This window comes from Vulpes vulpes, chromosome 5 (assembly GCF_048418805.1).
Source record: "Vulpes vulpes isolate BD-2025 chromosome 5, VulVul3, whole genome shotgun sequence".
In the NCBI taxonomy this organism is placed as follows: Eukaryota; Metazoa; Chordata; class Mammalia; order Carnivora; family Canidae; genus Vulpes; species Vulpes vulpes.
The window spans coordinates 67,406,580-67,426,272 of record NC_132784.1 but is presented as its reverse complement, the minus strand read 5'-3'; the positions used below and the strand labels follow the sequence as shown (position 1 = coordinate 67,426,272).

General features: G+C 50.6%; 2 protein-coding genes across 5 annotated transcripts in view; one reads left to right on the top strand and one right to left on the bottom strand.

Moving 5' to 3' along the window:
- Positions 1–6,429, bottom strand: part of IGHMBP2 (immunoglobulin mu DNA binding protein 2) — a 24,537-nt gene extending 18,108 nt beyond the window's left edge. Inside the window, exons 1-4 of one of the 2 annotated variants that reach the window (XM_026004225.2) lie at positions 6,251–6,429; positions 4,635–4,804; positions 1,922–2,105; positions 1,420–1,517 (exon numbers count right to left, since the gene is read on the bottom strand). In XM_026004225.2, the coding sequence (XP_025860010.2) occupies positions 1,420–1,517; positions 1,922–2,105; positions 4,635–4,804; positions 6,251–6,336 (538 nt within the window). In that variant the 5' untranslated portion in view covers positions 6,337–6,429. The remainder of the gene's footprint in view (positions 1–1,419; positions 1,518–1,921; positions 2,106–4,634; positions 4,805–6,250) is intronic. The other variant, XM_026004223.2, reaches the window with a different exon arrangement.
- MRPL21 (mitochondrial ribosomal protein L21) lies at positions 6,392–19,693 on the top strand. 3 transcript variants are annotated; one of them, XM_072758635.1, is made up of 8 exons: positions 6,458–6,577; positions 10,284–10,341; positions 12,879–12,964; positions 13,781–13,841; positions 14,013–14,176; positions 16,660–16,712; positions 17,651–17,754; positions 19,579–19,693. In XM_072758635.1, exons 4-8 carry the CDS (start codon positions 13,832–13,834, stop codon positions 19,641–19,643), a joined length of 396 nt encoding a protein of 131 aa, XP_072614736.1. In that variant the 5' UTR covers positions 6,458–6,577; positions 10,284–10,341; positions 12,879–12,964; positions 13,781–13,831; the 3' UTR covers positions 19,644–19,693. The 3 variants fall into 3 exon arrangements, with proteins under 3 accessions (XP_025860011.1, XP_072614736.1, XP_025860012.1); XM_026004226.2 differs by lacking the exon at positions 13,781–13,841 and having other exon boundaries at positions 6,392–6,577; XM_026004227.2 differs by lacking the exon at positions 10,284–10,341 and having other exon boundaries at positions 6,472–6,577.

The following is a 19,693-nucleotide window of genomic DNA, read 5'->3' as shown; positions in this document are numbered from 1 at the left end:
AGGTCGTAAGATTGAGCCCCCGGACTCAGTAGGGAATCTCCTTAGGATTTTCTCTCTCGGGATGCCTGGGTGGCTCAGTGGTTGAGCATCTGCCTATGGCTCAGGGCGTGATCCCAGAGTCCCAGGATCGAGTCCCACATCGGGCTCCCTGCATGAAGCCTGCTTTTCCCTCTTCCTGTGTCTCTGCCTATCTGTATCTCTCATGAATAAATAAATCAAAAATCTTAAAAAAAAAAAAAAAAAAAAAGGATTCTCTCTCTCTCTCTGCCTCTGCCCCTCCCCTCCATGTATGCTCAACTCTCACAAAAAATAAAAGTAAAATAAGTAAAAATTAAAATAAGTTAGTTTTTCTACCCTGCTGCCCCTTTTTAAGTGCCCATAAAGTGACAAAAACAAATGACAAAAAGGAATTAGCAAATTTTGGAATCGTGTCTCCTCACTGAATCTTCTATAATGAAGACCAATTATTTGCCTCGTGTACTCTGTGCTCAGAGAGCAGCAGCTATGTGTCCAGCTCTATAGGGCACCGGCTGCAGGGAGACACCCGACCCATGAGTGAGCAGAACTCCCAGGCACAGTGCCCTGATCTGGGCTGGCCAGACTGACACAAAGCTAGAAAGCAGCAAAGGACCACCTGACCCAAAGTCCCAGTGCACATGTGTGCATACATGTCCGTATGTAAAAGACAGAGTGCTCCACGTGGAAAAACTAGAATATACACAAGTACTAGGGAGGCTAACTCCAGATGGCAGGTTCCTGAGGGATCTGTTCCCCTGCAAATGTACTTACTTATTTCCAAATATCCTATGATTAACACATACTCTATTACTCTTCTCATCAGAAATAAGTGATCTTCAATTTGAAGGATGCTGAGAAATGACCAAATGCACTTAAGAATTGGGACTTTTCAAACAAACACAAAAACACTATTAAACACAAACACTCAACCATCCTATTTCCACATCACTGAGCTAGAACATCCTCACATCTCCAGAGAACGTAGTGAAGTCAACAGAATGAGCTGCTTCCTTGCACTAAATACACAAGAGGTCAGTCCATATGACTCATTCTGAGAAATTTAAAGTAGACTTTTAATTTATAAAAGAGAGAGGGATCCCTGGGTGGCACAGCAGTTTGGCACCTGCCTTTGGCCCAGGGCGCGATCCTAGAGACCCAGGATCGAGTCCCACGTCGGGCTCCCGGTGCATGGAGCCTGCTTCTCCCTCTGCCTGCGTCTCTGCCTCTCTCTCTCTCTCTCTCTCTCTCTCTCTATCATAAATAAATAAAAATTTAAAAAAAAAAGAGAGAGAGAGATACCTTCTAACTGTACATCCTCGAACTCTCAAACACCCTGGGTCCTGCTGTTCTCGGTGTTTCTGTAAGAACCTCGATCAGAAAAGAACACACAAAGGTTCTTACCTATATTGCTGGCAGGACTGGGGGCTGATCCGCCGAAGAGGACCTCTATGAGTGAGGACGCGGGGCCAGAATGGTACTTCTTTAGCGTTATCAGAGCCCTGCCAACAGAGAAAACTAGAGTTAGGAGTGTGGTGAACACCAAATATTGAATCTGTGCCCAACCCTCTGCCCAGCAAGGACCACCTGCAGCCTCCATATCCCGTGAGGGGCCCACACAGACTCCACACTCAACACAATTGCTCTCTTCCACCCACAGAGGCAAGCAGTCAGGTAAGTGTGCAGTACTGGAAGAAAATAGGATGCCTGGGTGGCTCAGTATGTGATCCCAGAGTCCTGGGATCGAGTCCTGCATCAGGCTTCCCATAGGGAGCCTGCTTCTCCCTCGGCCTATGTCTCCGCCTGTCTCTCATGAATATGCAAAATCTTTAAAAAAAAAAAAAAGAAAGAAAGAAAGAAAGAAAAAGAAAAAGAAAACTTGATTCCCAGTCACACAAACTCTTACTTTTTCAGTCGCTTGTAAGTGATGTCATTGGCAAGTTTTAACAGTCTGTAGGCCCGCTCCCGGTCCAAGCTCAGCTGGAAATCATGGGACGCATCAAAGGCTACCGTGACTGATCGCTGTGTGATCCGGGTCAGGATCCCTGTGGCCAGCTGATTGCCTTCATCATAGAGACCCACTATATCGCCTATAGAAGCAAAAAGTTACACAAATGCTGTGCACAGTTAAACCGTGACCTATTTTATATAATAAATTCCAGAGTATTTCAAATATCCTATCCCTATTGTCTTTAGAAATGCAAAAGAAAAAAAAAAAGAAAAAAAGAAATGCAATCGGTAGCAATAAAAGTTTTTTTTTATAGTAAAAGTTGTAACCAGCACCTAAATTATATATAAAAATTGACTTGAAATCAATGAAGTGTTTACAGCAAACATGCCAGTCAAGAAAACATTTAAAGTGCCTGCTCTGTGCCAGGCGCTATTCCAGGCACTGGTCTGATTAGAAATAAGACACAGACATCTGCACCGAAGGCTTTAAGGAAAGATGAAAAAAAAAAAAAGGAAAGATGAAGCCCACCCAGGAGGGGATGGAGGGATGAGGGCGTCACTTTAGAAACACTGTATGACAAGGGTTCCTCTGAGTGGTGACAGGTAAGCAGGATGGGGCTTGAACAAAGTGGAGCCCTCAAGCACATCTAGGAGAAACATTCCAGGAAGAATAGGAACATCGACAAAGGAGGAAGGGAGGTCATTTGCTGACCACTCAGCACGGATCTCTCCACTTCCCATGGCAATGCTGGGGGATTTACCCATCTGCTAGGTGATCCTGAGTGCCTTCCCTTGATGCCAGGGAGAGAGCATACAACCTACGCCTCAGCCAGTCACTGCATCCCATGTCCGTCCCTGGCCACGGAGACTGTTCAGGGATGAGCACAGACCAAATCTGACGCCCTGAGATGCAATGAGACTTTTGATTGGCATCTGCAAAGAGGCCCTCCGTCTGTCTGGCCGGACCAGGAACCTGAAAGCAAATTGGGGCCAGAACCACTATGATGTGTCACCTGAGAAGGAGCCAACCCAGAAGAGGGCAAAGCCAAGAAATGGAGAGAAGTGAAGCCTAAGCAACCTCCCAAAAGCCCTGAAGCCAACCTTCCAGTATTGCAACCAACGCCATCCTTCGTACCCAAGCCAGTTTGGCTTGGGTTTTCATCACCTGGAACAGAAGACTGTTCTGACCAAAACAGACTCCACTGTGAGAGAAAGCCAGAGCCACTCACATATTTACACCCTATTTATTCTGTGTCGGAAAGTATATGCCACAAGTCAACCAGGCACCAGACACACCCTTAGCTTGGGCTACTTTTCTTCCAGGCAATGAGTTTCATCTCTACCTTGAACCTTTTCTCTGGCACCTTCCCTCAACTTTATAGAGACAAAGAGCACAGGGCAACAACACTCCTGGGGCAGGGTCTGGCTCTGTGTGCGCAACCACAGGATCCCATGCCTCCTGGGACCACCTCCCCACCAGTACCCTGCATAGGGTCCCATGTTCCAGAACTGATGTTTCTAAGTTGAGCCTTAAAACTGCTCTTCAGAAGATGAAAAAGTAACAACCCTACCTCAATCTGATCAACACCTGCATCGACACATCAAATTTTTGGCCCAATGCTTTTCCACATAAATTCCCCTGCCCCTGACTTCCTGTTTATGAACCCTTCACTAGTCTCTGGGGTCATACTCCACAATGCTGGCCAACTGAATATACTACTGAATATATTTTTACTTTTCGTTTTCAGATTTACAACACCCACCCACCACCTCCACCACCCACCCCCGCCCGCATGGATATTGGACTGTGACAGTGAAACAGTGTAACAGAAAGTTGCCACTGTAACGCCCCCAGTCCCTGTCTGCAGATAGCAGCCTCACTTAACAAGAACATGTAGACCTGATGCCAACCAGCAGCCCCTCTTCATCCCGTCTCCAATTCTAGCTAGTATTCCAACAACTGTGGGCAAGAGTTTGGCCAATCAGAATATGAAATCAAAAACCCATCAGCACCAAAACACAGCGGAGACTCTTCTAGAGCAAGTACAGAACCACTGGTGCTGCTGTCTCCAGGTTTGAGAGCAAAACAGGTGCCCTTGGTGGGTGGTTCAGCAGCTTCTCCCAGCTGCTCGTCCTCTCCAGCAGGGTTGGCACGAGTGTACTTCAAGTACTCCTGGCACAAGAAGCCAGGGAACATGGAGCTATGAACACTGTGTCCTCATTGTCCAAGACAAATACGATGACAGGCCTGTATAATGTCACACTTTCTAGGGGCCGTGATAGAAAAATTTTTTTAAAAATACATTGGTTTTAATAACAACATATTTTAATGCCAATATACATTCAACATGTGTCACGTTTCCAAAAAATTACTCTATAGAGATTATCTATATTTCTTTGTACTTGAACTTCAAAATCTGGTGTGCACTGCACACATGTGGCAATCACTACCCACATCTCAACCACACACGGCAGGTGGCTGCCACCGCGGACAGTGCTGACCCAGACTACCAAAGAGCCACAGAGGTTGTGACCTTCCAACTAAGAGTTCTTTGCTGCACTGCTTTATTCTCCAGCTAGTCACATGTAAGCTGGCGCTCACAAGAGTAAAAGTCACAGCATGGAGACCAGCAGCACAAAATATACGCCTACATCGCAAATGCACAGACCCGAAGTAAAGCTGTTGCTGGGAAGCACCGCAGCAGATGTGCATCTCCTGGGCTCTAAGGTGACCAGCAGCCGCCCGTACAGCCCAGTCCGCTGGCTGGAAACCTGCAGCTTCAGCAAACAGACGCCTCGGCTCTGGAGTTCTTTTGGGGAGATGTTTTCCTGCCAGGACCTGGAAGACATCCAACACTGAGAATTCAATATTTACACTTCCCCAGCTTTTATTCCAGCCCACACAGAAGGAATGTAAAAGGGAGGGAAAAGCAGACAAAGGCACCAAATAAGACCCACAGAGGCTCTGCATCTGCCCCTTGCATCCTGAGCCTTCCCCATCACCTCGCGCTGGCAGAGCTAGTTCCCTTTACCTGATCCACCTGCACTGGTTCCCCCCATGTCACTCAGTCCATCAGTGCCCCCTGCCAAGTCCACCATCTGTAACCTCACGAATCCACGTCTGCCTCTCATCCTCACCACTATAACCCCGGCTCAAGCCATACCGCCTCCTCATCTGGACCAGACAGAGCCTCCTGCCTCCTGCCTGACCTCGGGGGCTTGCCCTGACCGGTCGCAAGCAGCAGCACCCAAGCAGTCCACCTAAAATACAAATCTGGTCACTCCCCTTTGAAAGGTAACAAAGGAAGACCTCACTAAGATGGAGCAGGGAGGCCAGAGAGGGGAGCTGCCCCGTTCCACGTCAGCTACAGACCCTGATGGCACCGAAGCCTCAACCCCACGGCGGGGAAAGATGCACATCACATCCCCTGCGAGAAATCCACCAGCCCTGCGCTCAGCCAGGGAGCGCCTGCCTTCCCGTGACAGGCTTCTATTCCAAACAGCCCTTCCCGCTGCCTCCTTCTCCTGCTTTTGTGGCACTAACCCAGTTTGTGCCACAGCTTCCTTGGCCGGAACTGCAATTCTCTGCTATTACGAATGAACTCATCTCGCTAGTAAAAAAAAAAAAAAAGAAAGAAAAAAGGCTGTTTTATTTTCAGGGTTAACACCCCCACTTAGGCGTGCAGAGAGCCGTCCTCCGCACACAGAACAGACCACGGGCCCGCCCGCGAGGCCCCCTCGACCTGAGCCCGGCCGCCTCCGCCTCCGCCGCCGCCTCCGCCTCCGCCGCCGCCGCCTCCGCGGGCCTCCCTGTGCGCGGGGCACCGAGCCCAGCGCCTCACCGCAGACCAACTGGAGCTCAGCGAGTCCCACGTCACAAGCCGGTGGCCACGGCTCGGAGGTGTGACCTGCAGTGCCGCCCAGGGCGGCAGGGCCGCAGAAGCTCTTCATCCCCAACTCAAAGCCCCGCCCGCAGCAGGGACCTGGCGCGAACCCTCCGGCCCGTCCCCCGGCACCTGGGGGGCGCTACGGGGCCGCTCGGCGTCGCAGCCTCAGACCAGAGCAGCGGAGGATCAAAGAACCGGGGGTGCAGGAAGACCACGGGCTGCTGCCGCTTCAGCCGGCGACCGGCCCCGCCCCGAGGGAGGCAAAGCGCCGAAGACGCGCCGCGAACAGGCTGGACCCGGCTGGACACTTCGGGGCGGGGGCTCCAGGCTGAAAAGAAAGGACCCAAGGGCCGCCAACCGGCGCCGCGAGCGCCGGGGCCCCGCCGGCCGCCCCCTACCTGCGCTCCTCGACCTCCGCGTCTCTCTCGAGTTCCAGCAGGTCCAAGTGCTTGGTCACGAAGCTCTCCACGGCCGTCGAGGCCATGGCCGCCGACCGGCCGGGCCCGGGGCCGCGGAGGTCCCGCCGCCGCGCGGGGCGGAGTTCCCGGCCGGACCCTGTGCGTCGACGCACAAGGCGCGCGTCGCTTCCGCTTCCGCTTCCGCTTCCGGCCGAGGCTGCGGGAAGATGGCGGCGGCCGTGGCGGCCCGGGCCGTGCCCGTGTGCTTCCGACGGCTGCTGTGCGCGTGCAGCCGCCGCGGCCCGAGAGCCGCAGGGCCCGGAGCCGGTGAGAGGCGGGCGGCGGGGTGAGAGGCGGGCAGCGGGGCGTGCGGGTCCGCGTCCGCCCCATGCCTTCGGCGGAAGCGCCCCGTTGGCCGCTTGCTGTCGGCGCGGCGACCAGCACGGCGCTGGCCTTGCAGTCGGGGCAGCCCAGGCTCGGCCTGGCGCCTTTCGTTAGCAGTGACATTCGCCAAAGGCACTATCTGTGCTTGAAATGATTGGCGTGCCGATTTTATTTATTTGAGAGACAGAGCGCGCGCGCGCACAGGAGCAGGGGCAGAGGGAGCGGGAGAGCGGGGAGCCCGGTGCGGGGCTCGGCCGGCCACCAGGGATCATAACCTGAGCCACCCACTGCCCCCAACTATGTTTTCAAAATAGGCCCGGGGACGCCTGGGTGGCCGGCGGCTGAGGTCTGTCTGCGCCCCAGGTCGCGATCCCGAGGTCCTGGGACCCAGTCCCACGTCTGCCTCTCTCTGTGTTCGTCCTGAATAGACAAGTAAGATCTTTTTAAAAATAGGTCTAAGTGTACATTTGCGGATATTGAAGAATTGTTCTCCTTAGATAGAACAGTGCTTCAGTGATGTGTTTTTTAAAGAATATTTTCTTTTTGTGGAAGCATGTTGACATCCTTGCTGCTCAAGCAGTGTATCTGTGATTGACTTAAAAAAAATTGCAAAGTTGGGCCAGAGACCGTGTACGCCCAAAAATGTGCAACGTGAGTTGATAACCGTTGAATCTGCGTGAAGGCTCTGGACTCTCGGTTCTGTCCTCTTTACTTTCTCGTGTGTTTGACGTTTTCCATGAGTAAAAGTTAGGTTTAGGGAGGGAGGGAGGGACAGTTTTACAAAAGCAGTGGAAGTTATTCCCTTGTCCTGACATAAGACCGCCTTGGGAATGCTGTGTTCAATTCCACACTCCCCACTTTAAGAAACACGGGTAACGTGGAGTTCAGAGAAGGTGACCAGAATGGTAAGCAGCCAGGTCCTTGAGGAGTGAGAGAGGGGAACAGGATGGAAGACCCCACGGTGCTCAGAGCTGTAGGACGACCCCACGGGAGAGGAGGGAGCACATTTGTTCCTTCCGGGGTCCTGGACTGAGCCAAGGTCGTAGATGAGAGTTACAGGGAGGTGGCTTCCAAGGGAGGCGCAGAGTCCACTGTCAGGGCGTATTCCAACCAGGGCTTCATTCATTCGCCCACCTTTTACTGAGCACCTCTTACCCGCAAGCACTGATGGGGGGAGGGGTGGAATACATCGTAAATTTAAATAATCCCTGCTCTTAATGGTGCTAGTATTCTGATGGGGGAAGAAGAGTGGCTGTGGAAAGACAGGCAACTTTTTTTTTTTAAGATTCTGTTTATTTATGAGAGACACAGAGAGAGAAGCAGAGAGACAGGCAGAGGGAGAAACAGGCTCCATGCAGGGAGCCCGACGTGGGACTTGATCCCAGGACCCCAGGATTAGGCCCTGGGTTGAAGGTGCCGCTAAGCCACTGAGCCACCCAGGCTGCCCAAGACAGGAAATTTTTAAAAATAAATTACGTAGTGTATTAGAAGCTGGTGAGTCTTGGGGAGAAAAATCAAGCATGAAGCGGGTGGGAGAGGGTCAATTTTAAATAGGATAGTCCAGGAAGACCTCTCTACTGAGATGGTGTTTGAGTGGACACCCAGCGAAAATGGGGGAGGGAGGTTTCAGAGGAAGAGCAACCGAGGCACACACGCTTCGAGGCAGGCACTTGGCATGTGCCTAGCATGTTCCGAGAATAGCCAGGAAGCCAGGGTGGCAGGTGCAGAATGAACAAGAGGTAGAGTCTGAGAGATGGGCTCAAAGCGAGCAAGAGAGAAAGGGGGCATCACACTGCCCATGCCCTGTAAGCCCTTGTGAGGGTTTTGGCTTTTTCTCTGAATTAAATAGGAAGCTCTTGGAGAGTTTTGGCAAAATAGTGACAAGATCTGACCCGAGTTTTCACAGGGTCACTCTAGCTGCTGCACAGAGAAGGGAGGTAATGGGGAGAGCAGGGTGTTAGTAATAATTCTAGCAAGAGGTGATTGATGGTGGCTTGGGGGATTTAGGTGGTCAGACCCTGGATCTCAAAGAGAGAGCTGATCTGCTGATAGCTCTGGGGGTGTGAGAGAGGAAAGGGTCAAGAGTGACCGAGATTTTTTGGCCTGAGCAACTAGAAAGGTGACATTGCCATTTTGTGAGATGGGGAGGAGAAGCAGGCATGAGGGTGAATCTGGAGCCTTTGCAGGTTTTGAGATGCCTGTCAGACTTGCAAGTGGTGACAGCAAATGGACAAGTGGGTGGTCAAATCCAGGCTGCAGGTGTAAACCTGGGAGTCACCAGTGTAAACAAGATACTTAAATCCATTCATCTAGATACAATCACCTGAGGAATGGTCCCAGAAAAAGAAGAGATAAGGCCGAACGAAGATCTAAACCCCAGGCACAGCAAGGTAGTAGAGGAGAACCCAGCCCAAGATACCAATAATTGGGAACACCTGCTAAGAGGTAGCTGTAATAGGGTGAATTTCATGGAAGGTACATTATAGCTCAATATTAAAAAAAAAAAAAAAACTAAATGCAGGACGCCTGGGTGGCTCAGTGGTTAAAGCGCCTGCCTTCGGCCCAGGGTGTGATCTTGGAGTCCTGGGATCAAGTCCCACATCTGGCTCCCTGCATGGAGCCTGCCTCTCTCCCTGCTTCTGTCTCTCATGAATAAATAAATAAAATCTTTAAAAATAAAAAATAAAAATAAAACACATCAGTAGATGCAAGAAATGTTTGGTGGGATTCAATATTCATAACGACAACTCAAAGAACTAGATAGAGGAAACTTTTAATTCATTTTAAGTAGACTCCACACCCAATGTGGGGCTCAAACTCACGACCCCAAGATCCAGAGCTGCATAGTCTACCGACTAAGCCAGCCAGGGGCCCCCATAGAGGAAACTTCAGTAACAGGACATCTTTAGAGGAAATGAATAAATAAATCCTTAACAGTTACTGAGTTGCTACCCTCTCCTTTTCTCTCCTAAGCTCCACATTTGATTTCTGGGCCTTTGTACCTTGGTGTATTAGTCATCTACTGCTGCATAATAAGTCACCCCAAAACTTGGCAGCTTAGCGTGGTTGACATTTGTCATGTCCCACCATTTCCAATGGTCAGGAGTAGTACAGGAACAGGTTAGCTGGGTGGTTCTGGCTCTCAAGTTGCCCTCAGGCTGTCTGCTGGGGGTGGGATTTTCTGTTTCCCAGCTCACAACCTTAGCCATGGGCAGGAGGCCTCCATTCTAGTCTTTTATAAGGTAATTTCAGAAGTGTTGTGCTATCATGTCCGCCACATGTCATTGGTCACAGAAACCAACTCCATTTGGGAGGGACAACATGGGTGAGCCTAGCAGGAGATGGGCTCCTCAGGCCGTCTGGGAGGCGGAGAACAGCATCTGACCCTATGGGGCACTTGGCGATCAAGGAACAGGTCAGTGGGTGAGGGTTCTTGTTTTAGGCCCTTTTCAATGGTGTGATGAACAGATGGACACACACAAGTAATAACCGCAAGCAATGGTGTTTTAGCTTTGTCAACAGAGATTTTTTCCACAGACACGTGACCTGGTGCTCCAACTCCAGCACCAACAATCGCAGTTGTCCATTTCACTTTGTAAGAGCAGTGGCATTTCTTACCACTAATGATCACTGTTTCTTGTTTCCTCAGCTTCCCTGGGATCTGCTTCCCAAAGATTTGGTTCGCAGAGTACTTCAGTTCCACAAGGGTAATGTCAAAACATGGGTTTGAGTGACTCTTCCTTTGTAGGACTATTTTTCTAAAGTCAGAACAGCCTATGTGTGGGTTTTCAATGATATTTACATTTTCTCATACCTTTTTTGATAGTATTTTTCTAGAACTCTTGACATAAACATCCATGGAACATCCAGAGTCCAAAGATGAATGTGCTCCTAATTAGAGGCTTCTGACCGGAGAGCTAGAATCACAAGAAGGTTGGATCAGAATTTTTAGGAAGAACTTAAATATCCCTTGGAAGAGCATATTCAGTATTAAAATATCACTCTTAGGGATCCCTGGGTGGCGCAGCGGTTTGGCGCCTGCCTTTGGCCCAGGGCGCGATCCTGGAGACCCGGGATCGAATCCCACGTCAGGCTCCCGGTGCATGGAGCCTGCTTCTCCCTCTGCCTGTGTCTCTGCCTCTCTCTCTCTCTCTCTCTCTCTCTCTCTGTATGACTCTCATAAATAAATAATAATAAAAAAAAAATTAAAAAAAATTTATCCATTGTTCCAGCGATAAAAAAAAAAAATTTTTAAAAAAATAAAATAAAAAAAAATAAAATAAAATATCACTCTTAGAGGAAAAAAATCTTTTTTTTATTTTTTTAAGATTTTATTTACTTTGGGAGGGGGAAAAAGAAGGAGAGAGAGAATCTCAAGCAGACTCCTAGCTGGGCCTGAAGCCCAAACACAGGGCTGGGTCCCAGGACCCTAAGATTACCACCTGAGTTGAAATCAGAAGTTGGATGCTTAGCCGACTGAGCCACCCAGGCACCCCAGGGAGAAAAAAAACCTTTAATGTAAACTACAGAAGGTAAATTTGACAAAATCCCACCCAAATTCCCAGTAAGAATATCCAAAAGCAGTAGAGGGTAACAGTGAAGAGTAAGGAAGCTCCTGGTCCTGTCCCAGTCCCACTCCTCACAACCCAGGGGCCCATGAGCAAAGTAGTCCACTCTGAACTTTGTGCAAGATGGATATGGTATTAGTATCTCTCTCAGTGGAGTCCTGTGCACGTTCAATAAATGTTCACATTTAAAGAGCTTAGGACAGTGCTTGGCGTACCATGAGTTGTTATGGGGTATCAGCTGCTCCTGCATTCCCAACTCAGAAGTGGGAAGATTCGGGGGGCTTTTATGTTTCTCAAAAGATGAAGTCGAAAAACAGAATCAGATTAGAGAGAGAGATATCCTAAGGCAGAACATTAGTTAATTTGAGTTAATCTTTCTCTTTCCCCATGAGTTCCAGGTCTCCAGCATCTGTTGTCTTATAGTCTGTCTCACGGGGAGGGCCAGGCCCAGCAAGGGGACCAGAGCTCCCACGATTGGACTCTCCTCCTCCTTGTCTGTCAGAGATCATTGCTTGGCCACAGGGTGGGAATGTGTTTCCAGGTGCCCTGAGATTAGCACAGTGGATGAGCTCAGTTTCATTTTTTGGCCGGTTGACACCAAAGTGTTTAGAGCCACAGCATGGGGAGCATTCGTTGTACGCACCCAAGTGGGGCTCCTGATGGAACTCTGCAGCAGAAAGACGGACATTTCCCTCTGGTGGCAAACAGCAATAGAAGCTTTAAAACCATTCTGAATAATTTAATTCAATTTGGGCTCTACTGAGCTCTCCCCTCTCCATAGATTTCAGGAATTCAAGGCAGAAATAGATCAAGAAGTTAGAAAGACCCTGCCACCTTTTGCCTCTGTGCTCCCTCCCTATGCACCCAGCTCGTTTCTCCAGGCCGAGCGGAGGGAGGGGCAGACCCTGGCTGCAGCAGCACTGCTCCCGCGTGCATCTCCACACTGCCCAGTCCTTCCGGGCACACCATCCCTCCTGATCCTGCACAGCCCTGGGGACAGGTGTTTTTGTTCCCATTTGCTCAGTGAAAGAAACTGGAGCGCAGAATAGTAAGATGGTTGCCAAGGTCCTGTTAGTCTGGTGACAGAGGCGGGGTTCCAACCCCTGTCTGTGCACAAAGGCCAAGCGGACTCTTACCTGGTAGGAGTTAGAGGTAAGGGCTGAGCAGCAAAGTGTTCCTGGCACTGCAGCACGGTTGGGAGGCAGAGAATGTCTTGCCTTCGGGTGGAGCGTTGGGGGTGGCAAAGTAGGGGCATCATTGCAGCCCACACCTCTAAGAGTACATGTGCCCTGACACTTAAGAGAGTCCAGTCTTCTCGAATGAGCCACCGGCCCAGAGGGGTAGTTATTCCAAGGAGGGGTGCTTCTGGGATGAAATGGTTGGAATTCCCGTTTTGATTATTGAGTAATTAGTGGGTGTTTCTTGAAATACGTGGCCCTTCTGAGAGGATGTGCGGTCACACAGAGGGGCAAGTCTGTACTGAGAGTCTCGTGTCCACATGGCAGCAACAGCACAGCAACAAGCTTGTGCTTGTCACCGCCCTCAGGCCCGGGGCCTCCTGGGAGCATATGGCAGGCACAGCCCTGTCCCCCCAGCTTGAGCACAGCTGTTTCTCACAGATTCTGAACTGTCCTTTTCCATGGGCATGCCGTGTACATGTAAAATCTGTTTTACAGGTACGTTCCTAAAACATCACTGAGTTCACCACCTTGGCCAGAAGTTGTCCTGCCAGACCCAGCTGAGGAGACCAGACACCATGCAGGTAACAGATGTGGAAACGAGGGCAGTACCCCCCTTTTCTCCCCCGTCAAGGTGGTCCCCTGGCCACAGAACAGGATCTCACATTTCCAGGGGCCCTGAGACTCAGCACGGTGTGAATGCTCAGGCTCGTTTTTGCCACTTGACACAGATTCAAACCCTCGCAAGCACCAGCCACAGTCCAAGCAGGCAGTGTAAGCAAGGGAGGACCCCCGGCTCCACCTCTGTCCACGCTGTTGGTGGAAACACAGTGGCAGGAAAAGATTTCTCCGCCATCAGAAGAACCATGTGCATGGTGGTCAGTAGGTGTGGGTGCAGCCTGGGAGTTGGAGAAACTCGGGGTGTCAGGATTCCTGTCGACCCAGAGCGTGTCCTGTGAGGAGGGAGAATGTGGCCGGCCACCGTTGCCACGAGGGAGCGCGGTGTCCTCTTTGCCTTACAAGGCTGGAAACACAGGTTAGCGCGTGGCATCTTCTGGTTTTAAAGTACCGTTTGAGATGTGGTGCCAGATAAACAGTGCTCTGCCCTTTCTCCGGGCGCAGCTCGGGCCTGACTCTTTCCAGGGCAGGCACCGTACACTCCTGTCCCAGCACCCAGCCTCAGGCCAGGCTGGGCAGGTCAGGGCTCACAGATGCTTATCAGACAGCGAACAGGGCAGGAGAGAAGGGATCGCGACCTGAGGTGAGGCAGTGGAAGCCCGGAGCTGTGCGGGCAGAGGCTTCCAGGTGGACCTAGCACCACAGGGTGTAATTCTAGCTTTTCCTGGTTTGCAAAAAGGCCTCTGCTCTCACTTTGCTACTCCTCTGGCTTTTTCTTACAGAAGACTGGGAATCCAATGGGGTGAAGGTCTTTCCACCCCAGAGTCACAGGGATGGAGCCAGGTACACCTAGTGCTCAGGCTAGAGAATCACGGGCGGCAGCCCCACCGCCACTTCCCATCCCACTGAGGGAGAGCAGGAGACCTGGGGCCTTGTATGACTGTCCCTGCAGGCCTGTGCCAATGTGAGTAGCTGACCGGCTGGCCACTTGGCCTGCTTTCTCCCCGCTCCTAGAGGTCGTGGGGAAGGTGAACGAGCTGATTGCCACAGGCCAGTATGGCAGGCTGTTTGCTGTGGTGCACTTCGCCAGCCACCAGTGGAAGGTGACCTCTGAGGACCTGATTTTAATCAACAACGAATTAGACATTGCATGTGGAGAGAGGATACGGCTGGAGAAGGTGAGTGCAACAGGGTCTGTTGTGCCCCAGGAGTTCAGTCACCAGGTGTGCTATCCTGGGGAGCCTTCCTCAGGTCAGCGGGAGAGGGTGAGCAGAGCCAACGGACAGGAGAGGGCAGGTGTCCCCTTGGGGGTGGCTGAAGCCCAGCAGGGCGAGGGACTGCAAGGGCAGCTCAAGAGACTTCCCCTCACAGGAAGGCGGGCCACCCTTCCTCCAAGGAAAACACGTATGCTGATGGAGCTCCCGTCTCAGGAGCACCCTCCCTTAGAGCGTAATGAACATCCCGGTTGCAGACGGGGGTTCAGCCCCACACTTACGGGGCGAGTGTTTCTGCAGGAACACTACTGTGGTGTTAGACTTGATGGCTGCTGCTTTTAAGCAGAAGGACTGGTTTTAGAGGCATTTCCCAGGGACTGGTATGTCTACCAGCCATTCCACACTGCTTGGTCTGCATGTTTAGCCTGGTATTTCTACCCATCACTTACAATTCTTCTTGTTGTTTGGGGCAGACCTCTTTGTTTTTTTCTTATTCTATTTATAAAAGTATATCAAATGTAAGTTTTCAGGGGTGCCTGGGTGGCTCAGTCAGCTGAGCATCAGATTCTTGTTTTCAGCTCAGGTCGTGGTCTCAGAGTCAGGAGATCAATCCCCACATCCGGCTCTGCACTCGAGATAGGGCCTGCTTGGGACTGTGTCTCCCTCTCCCTCTGTGCATTCTCTCACCCACTGACTCTCTCTCTAATAAGTTCTAATATATATTTATATACGTACATATGAGCTTTTTATATTAGATCGTTTTTCTAGGATGTGTTTAACTGCTAACATAATGTGACATAGCATATATGTTTTTTTTTATTGATTAAAACTCCTCTTTTGTGGTTGCAGAGTTTTTGTGTACTTAAACCAAAACTCTGGTTTTTTTAAGATTTTATTTATTAATTTGACAGAGAGAGAGAGACAGAGCACAAGCAGGGGGAGCAACAGAGGGAGAGGGAGAAGTAGGCTCCCTGCTCACCCGACGCGGGGCTCGATCTCAGGACCCTGGGACCATGACCTGAGCCGAAGGCAGACACTTAACCACTGAGCCACCCAGGTGCCCCTTAAACTCTATTTCTTTCTTCCTTTCTTTTCTTTTCTTTTCTTTTCTTTTCTTTTCTTTTATTTTATTTTATTTTATTTTATTTTATTTTATTTTATTTTATTTTCTTTCAAGATTTTATTTATTTATTCATAAGAGACACAGGCAGAGGGAGAAGCAGGCTCCCTGCAGGGAGCCCGATGCAGGACTCGATCCCAGGACCCCGGGATCACAACCTGAGCCAAAGGCAAATGCTCAACCACTGAGCCGCCCAGGCGCCCCCTTAAACTCTGTTTCTAAGATGTTCTCGCAGCCGGTGAACTGAGCTCAGAGCTGAACTAATTAACCATATAGGGCTTCAACAGCCTGGAGGGCTTTCTTCTCCTTAATGACAGTGGCTCTGTCATAAGCTCATGGGTAAGGGCACATTTACTCTATATAACATCTAAAATAAGTAGGAGACTTTAGAGGTGTATCTGAAGATTTTTGAAAGGGAATTTTTTTTTAAGTCTTAAGTTTATTTGCTTCTTTTTTTTCTTTTTTTTTTTTTTTTAGTAATTTACACCCAACATGAGGCTCAAATTTATGACCCAAGATTGAGAGTCATGCATTCCACGAACTGAGCCAACCAGGTACCCCCTACAAAGATATCATTTTGAAACATTTCACATTAACAAAAACATTATAGAAACCACCACCTAATGCAAACTGTTTTTCCTAACTTAGGGAATGCAGTAGAAGAGAACATGTCACCCTGAAAGTGACTGTAATACAGTGTTTTGATTATTTGTCATCATCGAACATATGAAGTCCATTGACGTTGTAAAATACACTTCATCTTTAAATATTTAAGCTTTATGTCATTGGGTGTTTTTCTCATCTGCCCTTGTAATGCAAAGATGTCTTCATCTGAGGCCACACTTGGCCGTGCAAAGGACAGTTGCTGAAACATCCACGTGGAATTTTGCAATCTTTAAAAAAATACACTTGAACCTAAATCTTGGCAGAATTAGCAGTGTTATAAACTGCTTCCAAGGACACCGCAATAGGATTTTCCCTGTATATAACTTTCTATAAAAAGTTTTAAAAAAAAAAAAAAAAAGCCACCGTTATTTACACAGGCGGTTGACACTCTTCTCTGGATGCACAATCACTGAGTCAGGTACTCAACGACACTTGTCCTGGCTGCACTGATGGGCCTATCTGGGAGGTAGCCGCAGCTCTGTGGCTCAGCAGCGGGGGGTGGCTCACATTCCCGCTGGTTTGAACCCTGAGGAACAGCTAGTAGGCTGGCAGATCAAGTCCGTAGCACGCTGTTGGGTGGCTGGTACCTTCCTCATGCTCCATTGTTTGCGTCACTGACTTTTCTGTCACTTGTTGGTAACATGCCTGTTTCATTTCCCAGGTCCTATTGGTTGGAGCTGACAACTTCACATTACTTGGCAAGCCACTCCTTGGGTAATGTGCTCACTAATGCTGGGCTTTGTCTAGGGCCTGCACGATCTGTGAGGGAGGCCATGCAGAGGACACCCAGGCCAGACCATTGTTTTATTACAATTTATTACAGTGGAGACTTGTAAGATTTGTTGACAGACCACCCTGTCTCTTTTTTCTTCTCTTCTCTTTTCTTTTTTTTAAAGTAAACACTCCTCCCCCCCCCCCCCCCCCGCCTTGTGGCTCAAACTCACAACCCCAAGATCAAGAGTCCCACACTTCTCCAACTGAGATACCAGGTGCCCCTGTGCTGTTCTCTTTTATTAGTTTCAGGTTATAATTCACATACAGTATCGTATCCATGTCAGGTGTACACGATGTCTTGGTACATTACCGAGTGCAGTCTGCCATGGGCCTATTGCCCTGGGTCACCTCCCAAAGTGATTACAGTGTTGTGGACCATATTCCTGGTGCTGAGCCACCTCCCCATGGCTGGTTTATTTCACAGCCAGAAGTTCACACCTCTTAGTTCCCTTTTCTTTTCTTTTTTCTTTTTCTTTTTTTTTTTTTTTTTAAGATTTTATTTATTTATTTATGAGAGACACAGAGAGAGAGACAGAGACAGAAACAGACACAGGGAGAGGGAGAAGCTGGCTCCATGCAGGGAGCCTGACATGGGACTTGATCCTGGGTCTTCAGGATCATACCATAGGCTAAAGGCAGTGCTAAACCACTGAGCCACCTGGGCTGCCCCCCCTTCTCTTATTTTGCCCATTGCCCCCACCTCCTCCCCTTCTACACTGTTCTGTCGTGCTTCTTTGAGGTTTTCAAATTATCTGCAGGGAGGGTATAATTTATAATCAGCAGAAAATAAAGTAAAACTTTGTTTTGGAAATTCTTACACACCATTAGTAAGATTGAAAAATAAGAAGGTAGGTCATTGTTTATTTTCTTCTTTCTAGAAAGGATCTCGTTCGAGTAGAAGCCACGGTCATTGAAAAGACAGAATCATGGCCAAAAATCAATATGAAATTTAAGAAGAGGAAAAACTACAGGAAGAAGAAAGGTGAGTTAGACAAAGTGTGGCTGGTGCCCCGTCCCCACTGTGCTCGGTCCCCCACTATTCTCGGTCCTGTGGCTGCTGGCAGGGACAGCGGCTACAGACACGGGACGGAGCTCAGCCCCGGTCTTCTGGGTCAGGTGGGGCCGGGCAGGTAGAAGTCACTCTTAAGCGGAGCAGGGGTGTGGAGGGAGAGGCCCTGGGACCTCAGCCACTGCCACTGGACCACAATGTGCCAGCAGGTCACAATGGAGGGGAACATTTGCCTTCACCTCAGACTGGCACAGCATGTCCCATGACACACAGACGGGCATCAGTGGCAGCACCATTTGTGCCAGAAGCACCAGAGGTGACTCTCCCGTCCAGCATGGAGACTGGACAAATAAACGGGGTGGGGCAAGGCAGTCCTCTCTCAGCAGAGCATTCTCCCCGCAGTGCCATGAGCAAACTGCCACTCCACACGAGAACCGGAAGGAATCTTAGATAACTGGTGGGACCTGAGCAACACCTGACCTTGTGCCTCTGGGTACATATATCCAGGGGTGGAGGAGGCCTGAGGAAGAGGGCCATTGGTTGACAGAGAAAGGAGAACCAGCGTGGGATGGGGTGAGGAGCATAGGGTGAAGGGCCCTGCAGAGCGTGGCTTGGTGATGAAGTGAGCGTCCGTCTGATGGCCTCACTGCTGGGCAGGAAGTCCAGGGGTCTCCTGGGGACGGCGGGGAGGGGGGAGGGAAGGTTCAGGTGGGAAGGGGTGAGGTCAGGGGTCAAAGTGAAGGAGCAAAACTGACTATGGACGAGAGAGGGAACTGGCAGGGTATGTCAGCCCAGGAGCTGTGTAACGTGCTGGCAGGTACAGCATGAGGGCCAGGAGGTGGCCCTGATGTGGTCTAAGGAGACCTGGAGTAGAGCAGCAGCAGTGAATGTGAGGGGTGATTTCACAGCACAGACCTCACCCATGGGTGCCCCCCTCCTGCCAGGTGTGAGGGAGCAGAGGGGCCCCTGGGGTGGGTTCAGCAGCCAGTTAGTGGGAAGAGGAGAGGAAGCCTCCTGCGGTGGCTCTTTGGGGCACGCTGCAGGGGTGTGTCCCAGACTATGGTGCGAGGGGTCGGGAAAGTGAGGGCATCTCCTGAGTGAGGGCAGTAGCCTCCCAGGTGGGAGCCAGGCCCCACACATCCAAGATGGAGGGCCCTGGGACACATGGGGTCACAGGAGGCCCCAGGTAGGTCCCAGACCAGCTGTCACTCCGCTTTCTGCCCCCCCCCATCTTGAGGGAGTGCCAGTTGAGGCCTGGCCTGTGCTCCCCCCAACTTGTCCTGTCCCCATTACCTTTCTTTGGTCCAGTCCGTGGCCACCCCCCACAGCCCCGTGAATCCACAAGCAGGAACAGGCCCATCCCTGCAGAAGGCACCCCTGGAAGTCACAACCCCCCGTAAGGTGGGGGCTCCTCAAGCCTAGGACCCACAGGTGTGGGATCCTGTCTGGCAAGTGTATAGCATGCACAGTCCTCAGTCACCCTCATCACCACTGGCCTGAGCTGCCAGTATTGGGGAGGTGCTAAAATACCCTGACAGAGTAGGCTGGCTCCGCCTCAGGTCAGGTTCACAGGAGCCTCTCCTCCACCCTCTGCTGCTTCTGACGGGGCTCCCGGAGCATGGGGCAGGACAGGCACGTGGCCAGCGGGGTCCCCATGGGGCCTGGGTTCCGCCTGGGGAGGGCCAGTGCCAGGCCGACCCCCCGTGGAAAGAGCAGGTGGTCCGGCCACAGGGTCTCACTGTGGCTCATGAACATCGCAGACGTGACCAAGCTGTGACCCTGTTCTCTCTCTTCCAGTTATCGTGAACCCACAGACTGTCCTTCGGGTAAACACCATTGAGATCGCTCCATGTTTGTGCTGATCCTGAAGCTCATGTTTACAGAATGTAAAAATAAACCCCTGTTTTCTGGA